This window comes from Labrus bergylta, chromosome 13 (genome assembly GCF_963930695.1).
Source record: "Labrus bergylta chromosome 13, fLabBer1.1, whole genome shotgun sequence".
Lineage (NCBI taxonomy): Eukaryota > Metazoa > Chordata > Actinopteri > Labriformes > Labridae > Labrus > Labrus bergylta.
In genome coordinates, this window is record NC_089207.1 from 15,881,212 (window position 1) to 15,899,839 (window position 18,628).

Sequence of the window (18,628 nt, forward strand, 5' to 3'; positions counted from 1 at the left end):
TATTTCGCTCCCAGTAAAACCCATTTGAATGGAACAAAAAAATAAAGCTTTACCTTAAACCATCCATCCATCCATCATCTATACCGCTTTTCCTGTCTGGGGTCGCAGAGGGGCTGGTGCCGATACCAGCTGTTATCGGGCGAGAGGCGGGGTTACACCCTGGACTGGTAGCCAGTCAATCACAGGGCTGACATATAGAGACAGACAACCATCCACACCATAGACTCACATTCACACCTACGGGAAATTTAGAATCAATAATTAATTTATCGAGCATGTCTTTGGACTGTGGGAAGAAGCCGGAGTACTTGGAGAGAGCCCACGCATGCATGGGGAGAGCATGTAAACTCTACACACAGAGAGGCTCAGATGGGGATTCAAACCAGGAATGTCCTTGCTGTGAGGCAACAGCGCTAACCACTGCACCACTGAGCAGCCCTACCTTAAACCAGTGGTTCTGCAGCCCCCAAATCAAAACCAGCAACTAACATTCTCAACATAATGAACAGACATTGCAGTTTTTCCAAAACAATACTTTATATTGTAGATGTCAAAGACAACATGTTAGAGCAAAGGTTCCCCAGAAAAATGAACTATTTCTGTAACAATGGTGGAACAAGTCAAAAACATAACCAATAATAAAAAAAAAAGAATATGCATTTTATACATATATGTAAACCTAGAACTGTTTGATTTGAACCACAGTGGTCATAGCATTAACTGGCTTATTTTTTTTCAAAAGTGGAATGGACAACTGTAGCAACGACCAGGCGTCTAGATGGAGCCCTTTGATAAGTCCAGATGTGACAGTGAAGAAAAAAAGTTTTCCAAACAGTCCACAAGGTCACATCTTGCCTGGTGTAAAGAGAAACGTTTGTCCATTCTGTTGTCGCAGTTTACGAAGCGTCCCCCGAAAACAACCTTTCGACATAAATACATAAAATATATTGTCTGTGTTACAAGCCCTAGATATGTATTTCACATCACTGTAAAAATTCAACCTCCAGGTTTGATGATGTCATATCCTACAGGTAGAAGAACAACATGAAAGCCCCCAGCAGAGACAAAAAAAAAAGCAGAAAAAGAGAGAAGACAGTTTGGATACAGTAAAAATAACTAACGTCCTTCAGTGCTTGATCCCTTGTGCTGTTTGTGGTATGGGACAGACAGACAGACAGGTAGGCAGTACATGCGGACACAGATCATGCAGAGAGAAAAGAGGAATGGAGTGGAGTCAGACCAGGCCACCTACATAAACAGACAGTTCTCGGACCTGGCTGGAACGAACTCTGAGAGCTCAAACAAAGAGATATGCCCTCTGCTAATAAATGGAAATTATAACTTAATGGAATATTTTTTTGTTGCTGGACATTGTGTTAAGACTAACAGTGAAGACAGACAGCCAGAGGAGTCAGACAGTGCTATTGTTGGCTGCTTTCGAGAAACCAAAGCAGTCAGAAGTTGAAGCCCCATGACTGGCACGGCTTTGCAAAGGGTTCTGGGAATGTTCTGGGCTCGGTTACTGAAAAGCATCTCATCAAGTGTGTTTACATGCACAGAAAATGTCAGCGTATCCAAGTAAAGGTAAGAGTCAGGATAGCCTGACTGTATACATGTTCATATTTCCAACCGCAAATACCTCTGTATGCCTGGAAACAGATCTTTTGAAAAGTACAGAACATACAGGAGAACGTGCCCACTTTGTAGGTGTGTGATGGAATGGGAATGAGAAAAATATCTAACTACATGGCTAAACCAAAGAGAGACCAAATAGATTATGCTAAACATTGCCCTTTTATCAAAGGTTAGACCTTCATTATCTCTCTAAAGTTTACTTTACGGCATATCATTTTACTGAAAGCACCAAATTCACATCCACACCTTCCATTCTTCCTGTGAATCTGCTACGTGGCAGGTGATCCAAGCATGAATTTGAACTCTGACCATGTGTAAAAGCCATGGAAAATAATGTAATGAATGATCCAGGGACATGTGACATTAGAAGAGCATCTGCAGTGTCACTCTGCAAGTGAAGGCCAGATACAATATAACTCCAGTTAGGAACTTTGGGCTTGTGTTGATCTTGACGCCCCCTGTGGACAAAGTGGCCCCTTTTATTTTTTGCTGATTTTCTCATGTACATGTGTAATGTTTTTTTTTTTTTTAACAAAAAGATATCCTCCTGCTTTCTTGTAACAGTCAGATAAATCCCATATCGACAATCTTTGCCGTGGAAAATGTAACATAAATTGTCTGTTTCAGCAGGTAGCTGTTACTGGTCTTGTCTGACACCTACAGCCATTAAAAAAACAAACAATTTTATAGATAATCAAAGTTGTTGCTGATTGAGAATGCATGTAAAGCTCATTAAGAGACCTCATTATTAACTTCAGTCTATTTCAAAACCACCTAAAAACTCCTCACAGGAGTTTTAAGTCAAAATGAAAAAAACGATGACTTTAAAAGTCTGATTAAGATTTTCAGCATATGACACTGTAATCTTTCTTTTCTTCTCACGTATGATTGATAAAGAATATGTCACCCATGCCAGATATGTATTAATGATATTGAGTGTTGATACCTGTCTCCTCCTGGATACAGGGCAGTCTTACTAAAAACAGGCCACCATGAAGCCCAGAGGCAGCTCTTAGTTGATGAAGGATATTACAAATGTGAGCTGGATTTATTGAAGGAATGTTGATTTTAATTAAAACTAAGAACATTTGGCTAGATGAGGAAATAAGTGATGATCCTGTGAAATCATGAGCAGCGCCAATATGAGTGATTTAATATAGGGCAATGTTTCTATTCAAATCTACCCCTCCCCTTTTTGTTGTTTTAGGAGAATGAACTTGCAAACCCTGTAAGGAAAAACAACGGATCTCCACTTTGGTTGTATTTGAGCCTTACATTTCTTACAATTTTAAATGTGTCTGCTTAAATGTGTGTTTTCCCTCAACAAAATCTAATAACTTGTCAAAAATAAAAAGTCTGGAATGTATAAATGCACACATGAATAAATGAGTCTGAGCGGAGAACAATGGCACACCTACAGTAACAGTGTTATGATAATGGGGATAAAATCCTAAAGCCAGCCATCAGTGTTGAAGAGAAAAAGACAGCCATTGAAATGCTACTGTACACGTAACTAACTCGAACCAAGAACAGCGCACGGTGCCTTCAGTGACACCCTAACAAGTGAAGACTGTATGTAAGACCCATGAAAAGTATCAATATCAACTTCAAAAACAAGATCATAATATCTCATTATGTATAGATATATATATAATATACTCATTTCTTTTCATATATAAATCTACTATGAACATACAGTAAATACACAAATGTCCATCAATATACAAAGTAAAAACATTGGCATCCCAACCCTCCCACACTAACCCTGAACCCAGAAAACAAAGGGATGTATTGTTCACTAAAAACTGAATTTGAGCCCTCACCTGTGGTGAAGTATGTCAGCTTTACAAAGTAACAGAAGAGGGCAATGTGGAGAAAAACAACACATTTCAAATGTACAAATAGAAGTCACCGGAGTCCACCGACACAGCGACAGAATGAGAGAAAAAGGAATGAAGAGAAGAGTAGTCATTGACAAAAGTGTGGCAGGAATACTCTGGAGACTGTCCTATATACAGTAAACAACAGTAAACATCCTGACACTCTGCTCGCTGTTTACTGAAAAAGACATGAAGTATGATACATCAATGCGGGAGAAGGTAGTTGCCCAGGGGACAATCTCAAATTGGAAGGATGGTATCAGAAAGGAGATTAAAATCAGCATTTTGTGACTGTTCTGTCATGTGTGCTCATATTTAAATTTACTTCTCAAGTCCTCTTAAATATTACTTTTATAACTGATTTGAAGAGGAATCAGACTCGTCATGTCGGTACAAAAGCTGAATCTGAGCTACATGTGCTATTAGAACTTCCAAGGATAACCAGACATGGGTTTATTCCAACGGCAGTATGACTTTGTCAGGAGCAAAGGATGATTAAAAATGAACAATAACTATAAAAATATGTGTATACTCTTGAATATTTATAAAGGGCAGCTTGTGCTCCACTGTTTGAGAGCAGATGTGCACACACCTGCCCCGCAGCACCTTACATTTGGGCAGCAGATGTGCTTAACAAGAGGCTAAAGATGTTAAAACAGCTGCGAGAGACTGTGCGGCCCTGGAACACTCCTCTGGAAAATCCCAGGTGGTATGGTCATCGTTACCACGGAGACACAATTGTCCTTAAGAGAGGGGCTGGTTCAACAAATTGGCCCACATGTGGTTCATTTCTGTCTATGCCTCGTTACTCTGCAAAACAAGATACCGATTCCCACAGAGACATTCAGTGGTCGGACTGAAACGTTTTACTGATTTAATTACAACATAAAGTGACAATATCACTTTATCAGAGGTCCTGTAGTTTTAGTAAAACGTGTGCTTCTTTACTCTGCACCTAAGGAAAGCTGCTGACTATTTAATCAGGCCTGTAGCCAAGGTGGGGCATGTGGATGCAATGTTTGCAACCCGAACCTCTGGCCCGAACCCTGTCAGCTGTGTTACCTTTTGTTTGAAATACTGAGGTGCGCTGGTTTACCATATGACTTTTAAAACAATATTTTGTCTCGTGTCCTGTAGTTATTTGTGTGGATCTGTAATGGCAGGAAGGTTTGGACCGGGTTCAAATGGACTCTCTAAAACAAACTGCAGCAATGCTTTAAAATGTGTGAGTTGACCCTTTGTTGTTAGTGCAGTTTGTAGTCAGTATGCTGATGAAAGCACATTATCTAAACCCTGCTGTTATGGTAAAGATATGTGTTTTACAACCAAATGTTCAAGTGTGCTGTAAAGACTTGATTCACAAAGTTGCAAGACTTTTTTTTTGCATAAAAATTGCAAAAATGTCCAACTTTTAACTTCCTTTTAAAACGAACCACCTCTTGTGTCAGGGCACTGCCTTCTAAAGTGAGAGAATTAAAAATGAGTGTGAAAAGGAAAGATGGAGGTACAGGGAGAGACAGAGAGTTATAGGTAAACATGCCAAGGTCCTCCAGTGTATGTGCCAACAACATGCAGGCATTGGATGTCTTGCCAGGGTAGAAATGTTTTAGGGGTTGGGGAGAAGAGGCTTCGTTCCCAAACCTGTTTTTTTTTTTTTTTAAGGCAAAAGCTCTTGAAAAAGAGTTCAACAGAATCCACCAGGTTTGAAAAAAAAAAAAGGCACACTCAGTCTTTCACTGTCAATCATTTTAGGATCAGAACACCCGATGATCTGTCTCTTCAGTTATCTTCAACAATGCTTGAAAACTGCAAGATATACAATCCCTTAGTCCCGTTCATCATGATGTCTCAAAAGAGCAGAAAAAAAGTAATCCGTAGTGCAGAGTCACAATCACATTAGCTCTGGTGCTTTTTGATGAACGTGAAAGCACAGACAGAACAGGCTAACAAGAAATAAAGGTGAATACAGATAGTCTGTGTATCATTCCCACTGGCTTTGAAAAACTACATATCGTCTATTGTTTGAAAAGCACTGGCACTCAAGGCTGTCACTGATGAATGGTCGAGTCCTCTTCTACGGGAGTTGTCAAAGAAACACAATGAACTTGATCAGTCTGTGCACCGCTGATCAGTGAGTGTCTCTTCAGTGTTCCATTTCCATTGTGCGTCACTTTAGCCAGCTTGAGCTGCCTGATCTCACCCCACAGCAAGATGCCAGCTTGGTTTGGCAGGGTGAGACTTTCTGCAGGGGTGTCATTGAAATTGACCCTAAGTGGATGAGGACACTGTCAGAATGAAGACGCGTCAGAGAGGTCAGAGGCTCGGGGGATGTTTCTTTTACATGGTAGCATCCTCTTCCATTGGTTCCTCTTCAGCCCTAGAGAAAAGATCATACCTATGTTGTTAGATTATTCATTTACAGTACCATAGCTGTAGGTACTGTGCATGCTTAGACAAAGAAAGAGATAACATACAAGTAGAGAAACCTAAGGGGAACTGTCAAAGCCAACTAGGCCTCGAGAGGGAGGACATTTTATTTCTAAAAAGTCTTATGATAAGTTCTTGTTTTTTCCAATTCATAGTTTGACAATCAACATATACACAAAATATTTCTGAGGAAATAAAGCCTTCTTTCATTTAGCCCCGAAGAGTTAAACGAAAGAAGCCTAATTGTCAACCTATCAGAATTTTTCCTCCATCTGCTGTTGCTAGGCAAAAAATAAAACTATAAATTAGAGACAGATAATTGTAATTCAACGAGAGTATAATTTCTAATGACAGTAAACTAGATCAATCCCATCTTCCCTCTAAATGGGTGTGGTTCTGTAAAATTGGGAATGTTCTGCTCAGGGGTCACACAGGTCACAAGCTTGATTACAGTTTGTCAGACTAGGGAGCCAGCGAGCCTTTTCCTATGATGAAAGCTGAATGTAACATTACAATCAGAGGGCCAACGTTTAAGAGTCACCTGCCTGCTCCTGACAGACACCATTGTTGGCCATGTGTACCAAATGATTGTTGATGTGTCATGGAACAAAATGTCTAGGCCATTTACGGCTGGATATTTAGCATGACTGATGATGCTAGGCAGGTGGCAGGGCTCCAGAGCCACCACATGGAGCTGATCAGACTGCAGTGCGCAACGCTGAAGGAGAAATTCAAGTCTGTTGGTTTGGAAACATTTTATAATGCCTACTACTAAAATACCAGAAGATGACTTCGGTCTTTGCATCAAAGACACTCTGTGTGTTTGTGACAACTTATTCATGTGAGCAGGTTTTATCTGTAATGAACCTTAACGAGTGCAAACTGTGCTGTGGCCTGACACACACAGATCTAAAGACTCTCTCTCTCTCTCTCTCTCTCTCTCTCTCTCTCTCTAGTAATGCACTGATCCCAAGGCTGGTAGAATAACCTGTGTCAAAGTTTCTATAACCTTGAACAGCAATATTAAAACATAATATAAACAAAAACAAAACATAATTGATGTTTTCTTCTGTAATGTGGTACATTTAAATATTTCCATGTGCCAACATGCAGTTTGCAATGACAGAGTTAAGCCCTCTGCTTAATGTACTTTAAGATTTTATACATTAACATGCAGTTTTCTATACAAGTACCTTTTTTTAATCATACATTAGCCTCTATATCCATGTGTTGAGTTATAGTGATGTCTGCAAAATTAGTCCGGCCCACTTGAGGTCTTATTTGAACAAATTCCGGCCCCCGACCCAATAGGACTTTGACACCCCTGCTCTACACCTTATTCTTGTTTAAAAATCATTCACATTATCTGAAAGTTATGGAGAGCGATAAAAAGGTGATCTTATGGTGCAATGAAAAATTTGGGTGTACCTAAATTTTGTGCTGGTGCACCTAAAAGAAAAAAGTTAGGCGCACCAGTGCAACCAATGCAAAAGTTAGTCTGGAGCCCTGGGTGGTGTAAGGTTTTTGTTTTTTTAATAATAAAACTTACTGCAAATGAAAGGTCTTTTTTCAGTGGGCTAATGACTGATGATTCTTTATTTTGTGTCATTTAACAAAAGAAAAAAAACGCCCCTTGAACTCCACGGTTAGATACCGTTAAAATAGCATGTGCACGGGGAAGCTGATCACTTCAAGGAGTCAAATAAGATTTGTCATGGTGACAAATCTTATTAGGGTTGTTCTCAGAGAGTTGAGCTATTCCTTTAATTGTTTTCTTCAAGTTTCGGCAATTCTTGAAAGATACCACAAACAGACAAAAGCCTGTACCTCTTTCCAATGTGCTTGTTGGCAACAGACAGTGACGCCATAGCGGAGACGGTCTCAGCTTCCTCTGCGTCACGCCGGAGGGCTTCACTCAACGAGCAACCAAGTGTGGAGGCGGAGCGTTGCAGTGAGCGCCAATATTTACCTACAAAAGGAAAGAAAAAAACAGAACTAAGTAGAGTCTTGATAGAAATGTTTCTATGCAAATTAGGCCATGGGCCATCAAAATATCATTGAGTTTTGTTCATCACATAGATGTGTATGCATGCTGTGTTTGAGTTTGTCTAAACTTTTTACCTTGGACTTCAATTACTTTCTCCATCGAGTGGACAGCGTTGGCATTGGGTCTCTGCTGCAGCACCTCATCAGGTATGGGGTCCAACTGGAACAAAGAGAAAATAACATCACAACACTTTTCCTGCTTCACTTTTCTACCCAAAAAGAAACACATGTAACACAATGCACTCCCACAAGCTGCATCTTTAAGATTATTTAAGACACTTGTGCTTAAATGTAACCGCTGTTTGGCGGGCATGGGGCACTGGCACAGAACCTATGCCTACTGGGAACAGCAGCTAAGTGCATTAACTGTTGCATGCCATATTTGAATAAAGTGGGTAGGAATGGATATGTATTTCTATGTGACTGACAGGTGTTCAAGAACGCAGCTTCAAAACATGGCAGAAAGACCACTTGAACTAATGCGGTTCCCTCCTGGTTTAAAGGATCACTTTTGAATGTGGACCACATCCCAGAGTTGAATCATTCCAAGAGGTGGGGAACAAGCTGGAGCTGCTGACACAAAAGAAAATAATTCTGCAGATGCAAACCTCCTCCCACTCACCGACAGCTTTGCTACTCTTTGACACAAAATACAATATGCGCTTTGTACTGGGAAACATAGTAGTATACACAGATGCACATGAAAACTGCTTGCTAACACAAACCCACATACACACACACTCCAAAACATACCCATACACACACACGCACACACCTTCCTCGGGGAGCTCAGCTAAGCCTATGAAACTGTCCAAGCCACAACTCAGAGGAAACAGGGCTATTCCCTGACGAGCCTTCCCAACCCGGAATGATTCAATTTCCCCCTTGGCCGACTGCACATAGGACAATTTCTCATCCCATTTTGTCAAACAGACTCATTCAGCTCTACATTCCTACACAGTACACATGCATCCCTTAGCTGCAAAATCTAAACCCCAGTGGAATAAAGGACCGACTGAGAAACATGTAAAGAGAAAAAAGAAAAAGGTTTGGCTGGAGATTTGAGAGGAGGATGCCAGAGCAAAGGGGGGAAAAAAATCATTGTCGGTCGGCCTTGCTTAGCCAAGGCTAGAAGTTTTCTTTTAATTAAAACAAATAGAGTGTGGGAGGGGTCCACGGGGGCCGAGGGAAGAGGCAGTCTAGGGAGAGGGATACTTTAATCCTGCTGTGGCACGACAGGCTACATCATGCACACTGTGATGGACAGAGGTGTGTTTGCAAAGACATTTATAAACAGAGAGTTTGTCCATGAATAATTAACATTGGGTTACTTTCTGTTTGGCTGACATTCTCATCCAGAGTTACTTACACAGGAGAGGAGGCTTACTTTCCTTACACTGCTGGAAATACTCGCCAGGCAACTTGAAGATTCTGTTATGTAACTTTGCTTCATTACCTCAAGAGTCCAAAAGACTATCCATGTAATCACTCAAAATAACCTTTTTGTATTCACAGTGCAACGGCTCAGAACACAACTGCTCTGCTTTTGACATCGAAGATATATGCTGCCCCAACAAAAAGGTCTGCCTTGCTAAAAACATTGGAATGTAACACAACAAGATGTCAGATCATTGAATGTAGAATGACATTCAAGCTGGTTTTCAGAAGACTCCCTCTGCTTTTGTCTTTTTCTGTTATTCTGAAGTCTGAAATATGACAAAGTACTTGCCTTGTATAGTGAAATCTGTTATTTGGTAAAAGTTTTAAAATTCTCAGAAGCCTCAGGCAAAAAGAGGCAGGGTCTGTGTTGGTTTGCAATCCAAAAGTGTTTCCTTTGAAACGTTTTCCTTGTTGCTGAGATGAAGGACGTAGGCGGGACATGTCCTTAAAGATCACAGAACTCTAAAGGCCAATTTCAATCAGAGTGAGTCAAGAGCAAATCTTGCAGAATGTCCGGATCGTCATTTATATTTAATTGCACTGTGGAAATTCTTTTTTTGGCCTATTCTGTGTGATTGCCTAATAAAGACACAAAAGTAACATCATACAACACACCCACACAAACACAGCCCCTTGAGTATTTTAATGCTAGACCTCAACTGAGGGGGAGACAGAAGTACTTATTTATCCCTCCCATCCCAAATATGTCACTCCGGGGACCCCAAACTATTAATTTTACTTCTCAATCCTTCTGGCTACAGCTGCCAACTCTTTCGCCATAACCATAGCCAATCCCTGCTCAGCGCTGCCCAGCCCTTTCTAACACAGCTCCCTGTCAGAGCAGGGTCAGGGGTTCTCTGGGGTTTCCTGGGGTTCACCTAAGAGCAGGATTGGACGGGGGCAGCCTGTCAACTTGACTGACAGCTGGGCCTCACGCTTATAAACTTTAATGGCTCTTGTCAGGGTGCTCCAGGGGGCCCCACCTGGCAGGTATGGCAAACACAGAAACACGCACACACACACACACACTCGCACGCAAGCTCGCACGCAAGCTCGCACGCACGCACACACAGGCAGGCTTGCAAGTGCACATCAACCATTGCGACGTCTCTGTTTATTTAAGTTTGCGGTCCTGGCTGCGCCTGAACTTCTGCGTTTTTGTACCATCAGATGTGCTTCAGTCTTAAAGAGAGAAAGTTTGTTAGGTAGGGATGGTCTGATGATTTCCTGTGACCATGTGGATGGATGTTTGATTCTCTATGTGACACAGCTGTCCAATTCACTAGGTCCCGGCCAAAAAAACTGACACACCATGGAAAGCTATGATCCGAGAGCGAGGAATGTGCCCCGGTAAAAACATTCCTGAGGGAGTCTGAAACCAAAACAGTGGAAAGACAAGGAAATGCACTTGTTCAGCAAAAAAAAAAAAAAAAAGTGCACAAGGCATCCATTGTTTACTGTTGTGTCCATGTGCAGATGCTGGCGGTCAATAAAACCGGCTGATTATGTTATGCTAACTGAACAAGGTAATGATGTTCACTGCGCAAAGCATTTAAACTTTTCAGAACAGGGTGTAAGTTTGCCTTGTAGTTGGAGGTGGTTGCAAACAGACAGACCCGAGGGGGGACAGGTGAAGTCGAGCGTCTTACTGTAACTGGAGTATAAACATACCAAATAACCTCATTTACAGCTGCTAACAATTAGCATATTAGCCTGTTGTTTATCATATAATTGCTAACAACCATGGTCTGTAGTGGGCCAACATCTGTTTGCGAGCAATCTTCAATTAGTCCCAAGTTCAGAGTTGACTAGTGTAGTCACAAATGCATCATTCATGAGCTATTTAACCAAAAAGACTTCACCATTACGTTCTACACTGGTGGGAGTGAATTAAAAGAACCAGCAAAGTCCATTCAGCTATCTTCCTCCCTCTCTTTTCCCCAGCTAATCATAGCTGCTTTCAAAAGAAATGTAATGCTCATTATTGCAAAGCTTGTCTTAACCAGTGGATAAAAACACAGATACATTTCTCACACTAGCGAGCAGTAAAATACTGGAAGTAAAAGCTTGACAGGAGCTGAAGAAGATAAAGGGAACATCTTTAGGATGGTTTGACTTCCAAAATCTGCCTTTTTAGACCAACACAAAAAAGAGTAGTAACACACCAAAGAAAAGCAGGTATGAGTGATTTCTTTAAAATGTATATTTATATTTACAGAATATAAGATCTGTAGGATTTTTTATAACTCTGTTGTTACAAACTTGTAGAATAAACTGTAAGACTTGTTTCCATATGCAATCATTGGACATGCACTGTCTTGTTACATTTACAGTGTACTATTGTTGGATGGTTTTGGTGACGTTTTGGGCTTTGGATACTTCCAGACAATACAAAGCTTCAGGCAGTTTGAAGCTTCGTAAACAAAAGCACAGCTGACCAGCTAATCCAGCTGTGGTCCCTCGTCTGAGCCTACTCACTCGCTCCATTCACATTCAGCCAAAACACATGCATAACCAAAATAATTCCTCCAGAAATAACCCACTCAGTGGTCAGGTTTTAACCAGTGCAACATTAATCTGACAATAGACTACTTTTTGTCCAGATTTTTTCCTTGCTGCCCAACCTAACCTGGGAAGTTACAGAGCATTTGATTTTAATTTTATTAAGTCTTCAACTTCTTTGTCTCCTTTCAAGCGATATACTGTAAGAAGCTGTTGCTGGACTTCTTGGGCCAAAGAAAAAAAACAAAGAACTGCAAAACGCCAGGCCTTTTATCTAGCTCTCAATCCCTCACTGACGTTCTCCAGCCACATTCCAGGTCCATTACAGAGTCCTTTGCTGAGATTCTGATAAAAACACTTGCTTCCTGACGTTTTGATCTGATCAGGGACATTTTTGCCTCTCTTTTTTTCTTTGCTATCAGTTATCAAAGCTCAACACAACTGAATGATCTCTCTTTGTTCAAACAGCTGACATCACTTGATGCCAAAAAGAAAATTGTTGGAAGTCATGAGAACTCTACGTCTATACTTAACAGTCAAGAGCATCTAAGTTTGTGTTGTTCATGGTTTTATCAAGGATATCTTTTGCTAATGAGGCCTCCTGTTCAACTCAGGCTCCTGTCATGTTGTCTTTTAATGTGTCTTTGCAGGGTTTTAAGAGGAAAAGCTTGAACTTTTCAAGTAACATTATAAGAGACTGATTTCTTGTAAAAAAAAAAAAAAAAAAGAAGAGAATCCTGCTTAGTTGCCTTTCGAGACTTTGGACTTAGTTATTGTACTAGCTAAAGCTCTTTTAAAACAACAGTTTATCCGCTCCACTTCAAATGATTTCTGCATTTCCTTTTATTATCTGATCCCTAGAAGAGCTGGAAGAGGTGTGAGGGTAACCATTCTCAGATGTCAGACAGCGATGGGGCCCCGAGCGAGAGGCTGTGAAGGGTCTCCTGCAGGGTTGAGGCAATTGACGCTACCTGCCTCCTGCCTATTTTCAAATTTTCAGCTCCCACTGGCACCCATCCACTGACCTCCTCCAAACCCCTGCTGAGGCCGGTGCTCTGAAGGCTGCTGAAACCTAAGAAGCAAACCCCCTGATCCAATTCAGTATTTTTGCAGCAGGGTGGTGTTGTTGTGAGTAACGAGAGCGTCCTTCAAACTCAGAGTCCTGGGTCCAAACTGTGTGATAGCCAAAAGCATCCGCCCTGCTGAAGTGTCCTTGAATTCCTGAATTCTTACCAGCTGTATCGGCAGCTACAGAAGACACCTTTGAGTCATGGGCACAGTGTATGCTAGCAAAGTTTTATTATTAAGTTAAGCCAGTAGTTTGTGTGTTTCCCACTTTTGAAGAACTTTCCTCCAAAGGATCTGTTGTTTCCTGATCTGTGGACACATAGAAGTGCTGTCCTCTGAAGACAACACATTAACTTGTTTCTCAGTGCTTCAACTACAGTATACATCTGTGTATTCATTATCATGTGCCTGTATGGATCATCCGTCTGCGTTGTTCAATGTCTACGCATTCCACGACGATGGGCTAGTTGGTTGCAGTTTTATTAATGTGATCCTGTGTTATTGTTCTGTTTGTTCTGCTCGGACTCCAACATCCACATGGAACAAAGCCATGTGGGTTGTTTTACGATTCCAAGAACTCATTTATGGTTCACGCTGTCTGCAGGGCTGGAATGAGAGGCTGCGGGATGAGCTGTTACCACTGTCAACAAAGCGCATACAGATTCAGAGATCAACAATGAAGCATCAACCTTTTCAGTAATTCTTTTCAAAACAAGATAAGCTAAGGACTGGATTATAATTATTATTTTTCACTGGATAAATGTGACTGATCATAAGAATTGTTTTATATGATCTCAATAACACTAACTTCTGAAGCTGTGTAACATGACCTATTTTGAACACTGATACTTGCCGTACTTAAATGAAAACAACGGCAACACAAAACTAACCTTCACATGTTTTATGTCAATCACAACAGTACATTGCTACACTTGGTTAAAATGATTTCATGCAGTCAGCAACTAGTCCCCCTACATGCTCTGTAAGGTTCTGTATCACATGCTAACAGTGGAGACATTTATTAAAATAACTGTCTGATGAGCCTGAAGATAATGGCTTTAGCAGGTGCAGTGGCCATTCCAATGGCAACCACCACCTACAGTAGGGCTTCCTTGTGGCTACTTCTGCAGTAACGCTTGAGGGTGGCAATCATTTCTTAAATAAACTAAGTGCATGACAGAGTGTCAGTCTGGATATTTATTCACAACGTGTGCTTACTTACTTGATGTATTTGGTTTTGTTAGTTCCGTTCCAGTTTTTATTTAGCTAGTAACGCTTGGATGAATCACAGTTGGTAGAACTCCTCCACAATGCTCAATCTTTGTCTGTTAAATTTGCATTTATCAATGCATTGAAACGAACTAACCGTACTGAATATACACATTGATCTTCCTCCCACGTTGTGTACACGTTTCTGGGACACAAAAAGGTATCTTGTGCAATCAGAAGTAGACAGCTCAGATATGTTAGTGAATGTGGACAAAGCACACTGAGGATACAAACATATCCAACAACTCAAGCTGCAGCAAGACGTCACAACATGTGAAACATAAAACCTTAAAGTGAGGAACCAAACAACATCAACAACAACCATCTCAGTTCACCCTGTCAAATAGGGTGTGAACGATTCAGCAACAGATTATGAGTTCACTTAAGAGACACACTCCAGACATGAACTCCAATCTGTTTGAGTTGGCTCGATACACAGCCCAGAGAAACAGGATCTGGATGAAACACTCCTGAGCAACGGTCACACAAGTTTGCTTTTGCTAATTTTCCGACAAAAACACAACAAGTCACACCCTGTTCTCTTCCCGTAAAGCTCTACAATCTCAGTTCTCTATCAAAATTCAGTAGTCCCTTAAAATACAAAAGCACTGCGATATCTTGGATGCATAATCTAGGAGGAGAAAATGAGACTGAGCAGCACGTCCAAAAAAGCACTCCATGCTCTCCATTAGTTGGAAGAAAAGAGTGGGCGGCCGTTGAGGAGTCGCTATTCTGCTGTGCACCATGAATCACAGAGCACCGATGTTTATTCAGTCCCACGACCCAACCTACTCACTCCCACAATTAACCTTCTGCCTGGAAATCCTCTGCCTCTGACGTGCTTGTGCGTGTGAGTGAGTGTGAAGTTGACCTCCTCTCTCTGAGCGGTAGAAAGCAATAAAAAAAAACAGTAGAAAGAGGGTTTTGCCACAGATAAAATAGTACTGTACAAGGTGAAAGATTGGCCTGTATTCTTAATATGATGTATCAATGTAACAGGGCTACAGACCTCATACTGTAGTTCTGCAGCTTTACTGTGTTTGTAAGCACTTACATTTAATGCTCCTTGCCAAAACAAATGGATATAATCATGGACCTGGAAGATGAAAAGGCCTGACATATAATCAAATAATCAGGGCAAAAGGTGTCCAGGCATCTAAGCTTCAGGAGACACAAAGTTGTTAAAATCTTGTGCTAAATTATTTTTAGAATGTAATTCAAATTAAGGAAAATTCCTGCATTTAACTGAGAAATACAAATGTCAGAGCAAGTCAAGTGCAACTGCATTCAGAACATTTCATGCTGACAAACTAAATAACTAAGACAGTCCTCATCTGCATAAAGTCTAAAATGTTCATGTCTACGCAATTAAGCATAAATTATGTTCTTACAAAGCTTTTAATAGATTAATTTAAAATAAACAGGCTTTTAAATCACATGGTCTTCGTACATCATATTGCTGACATAATGCATTAAATAAAGAAAGAATTCTGAAAAAAATTGAAACATCTATATACGAAACCGTAATATGACAGGTTTTACAGCTTGGATGAACTAGATTCAGTTTTCTAAATGGGGTATTTGTGGTATCTGCTATTACCCTCACTGCATATTTAATCCCACTCTAGCCATAGATTAAATCCATGATTCAAAATGTATCATTGAATCCTGGTGCCCTGCTCAAGGTAATTTGAAAAAGTCATTTACGAGGATATTTTGGCAGTAATTTATCCCTCCTCCTGCAGGCTCTCATCTTACCTCATTGCCGAGCAGAGCGGAGACGCAGGCTTCAGAGGCATCGCATATGGCAGTGAGGTCGTGACCCCCCTCCAGGGCAAGCACCAACCGACCGCCTGCCAGAGCCATCAGCTGCCGAGTCAGGTAGCCAAAGCCTGGACACACAGGAAATGACAGCAGAGAGAGGGCAGGGAGAAAAAGAATGAGATGGGAGGAAGTATGGTGTTCAAGCTCTAACTTCCTTTTTGGATATTGATCAAAGAAAAAGAGGCAGAAAAAGGGGGTTTGAGCATGCATTAGAGAAGGGATGACTGCATCAGAGAGAGAAAGAGAGGAAGAGAGTGCACTCTGGATTTACTTGGGGCTAAAAAATAAGCCCTAATATGAGCCAGGTTTAATTTCAATAAATGCAGCTTTGCATTTAAGCTTGGTCACAGTCTTTGATCTTTTTCTGTCAGAAGAGGGAAGTTTGAATGCGTTCAGCGTAATACTTTTTCTCCCCTAAATTCTAACCATATCTCCTCATCCTGCAATCCTCTCTAAACCACCCATAGCACCCCCTTTTACAAGCAGGACCCCTACTCTTATTTGAGATCAGCAGGCTGGTTTAAGAAAAGCTCTTTGCTGGCACGCCAAGTTCTTGATCTGAATACACAAGTCAGAGGCACAAAGTATACACAAAAAGTGTGTTTGGTGTGTCTGTGTGCCTGCCAGTCTTTCCTGCTCTCAAAAATGGTATTGTATTGCATAGGAGAAAAACACAAATGACTTGTGTGCGAGTGTGAAACGCATGCATTCTTTTTTTGATAAATTGTATCTCTGGTTTAAGTTGGTAGCTGTGGCCTTCACTTACATTTAGCTTTCAGTTTGTATCCTCCCAGAGGTGAAGCATGTCCGTCAACTGCATCAAAGCCTGAAGATACCAGAACAACGTCTGGGGCAAACTCATTGGCGATAGGCATGACCACCGTCCTAGAGTAACCAGAGGGAGAAAATAATGACAACAAAATAATGTATGAATGGTTAAGTTAAAAGTTAAAGAAGCAGCCTATCTCTGAAAAGAAGAACTGTGTCATTACACTGGAGGAAAGGTCAAAATTAAGATGTACGTAGATTCAGCAAATGTCCATGGCATGTTAAACAAAAATAATGTGAAATTCAAAACCATACAGTATATAGTGTGAAATAAAAGAGGTCCAAGAACTGAAGCACTTCGTTCACTATCGCATGTGTAGTTGACAAACTTTAGAATTTAAGTCCCATATTCAGATAAACAACAGGTAAGCTGGATTTATAATAACCAAGAAATTCTATGGTTTTCAACAGACAATCTAAACATATAATGAACTCTGTCACCTCAGAAAGCTAGAAGACAACTAATGAGGAGTTCATGGGACTGAACTAAATTAAAATATGTTTATGGCTAACAAATAAATAATTGTCCTGATTACAAAGTTCATTGTGAAGAAAAGGCAGTCTAAATTGAAAGTTTGAGGCACTCTGATGCAGCTTTACAATCCTTTGTAAAGTAAAGAAATAAGAAAAATGTCATCAGAGTGCCTCTGACTTTCAGATTGCCTTTTCTTCACAATGAACTTTGTTTGTAATAAGTTCAGGACTGTCATTTATTTATTAGCTATTTGACCTCAGTCCCCTATCCTTGTAGAGCACATGTTTCTTCTAAATTTTTGGACCCAGTGCAGCACTCGCTTCAACCTTTATGAACCTTCTATAAAATGTGTTTTTGCTTTAAGAGGACTTTGGTATTTGGTGTTACCAGCCTGAGATGCTGCCACACTTTTGGTTGTGTATGAGTTTCACTTCTTTCATGGCCTTGTTTTTTGTAATGAGTTAGTGTAAACATTCTGTGTGTGGCAGAGGAAATGTCCATATACTCCTTTGAAGTAAAGTAAAGGTTGAAAATTTGGAGGAAGCACCACACTATAACATCCTTAAAGGGATACTTCACCCATTTGCATTAAGCATTGTTTCAGTCGTAAACTGGTAGTATTTTTGAATGGTCCTGCATCCAGCCCTCATTTCCCCCTGAGACTGGAAAGTTCTGTATTTCTAAGTCTGAAAAGGAGCTTCCAGTGACGCAAATATCATCATATTGCGTCACTGGAAGCTGTTACAGTTAGCGGTGTGAAACTACAACGCTGGTTCCTCATATTTTGGACCACTGAAGCTACAGACCTATCACAGATCAGTGGGTGGGAACTCACTCCCAGAATCGAAACTTAACGTCCGCCACATTGCTTGGAAGCTATGCTAACAGGCTCTATGGAGAAAGCTGATAATGGCGAAAAAATATAAATATAGTGACGAGATGGCTGCTGCCGACAGGCTGGTCTTGTGTCTTGGCTGCTGCAGCCGCATAGACTGGCACGACACAAGACCGGCCTGTCGGCAGCAGCCATCAACCGTCTGGCGGCTATATCGCTGGACGCCGCCGGCCACTGCCAGCTCAGCAGCTGTGACATAAGGCCTGCCTGTCGGCGGCGGTGAGGACGAGGAGCCCAGTCCGGCTCGAGCTGGGGCGGACTGGTAGTCTCGGTGCTCTCACTGTTTGCCTATGGACACAGACATAGAGTCTGTTTTCTGCCAGGAATTTCCAAGATCAA

The 18,628-nt window shown here is 41.0% G+C and overlaps 1 protein-coding gene across 3 annotated transcripts in view; it reads right to left on the minus strand.

The window, feature by feature from the left end:
• Nucleotides 1-517: 517 nt before the first annotated feature.
• The window catches only part of hdac4 (histone deacetylase 4), a 130,366-nt gene continuing 112,255 nt past the window's right edge, over nt 518-18,628 (minus strand). For all 3 annotated transcript variants that reach the window (XM_065961951.1, XM_065961952.1, XM_020644759.3), the window contains 5 exons: nt 16,858-16,976; nt 16,026-16,159; nt 8,064-8,148; nt 7,770-7,911; nt 518-5,892 (listed from right to left, as the gene is read on the minus strand). In XM_065961951.1, coding sequence (XP_065818023.1) covers nt 5,853-5,892; nt 7,770-7,911; nt 8,064-8,148; nt 16,026-16,159; nt 16,858-16,976 — 520 coding nt within the window. In that variant the 3' untranslated portion in view covers nt 518-5,852. The remainder of the gene's footprint in view (nt 5,893-7,769; nt 7,912-8,063; nt 8,149-16,025; nt 16,160-16,857; nt 16,977-18,628) is intronic.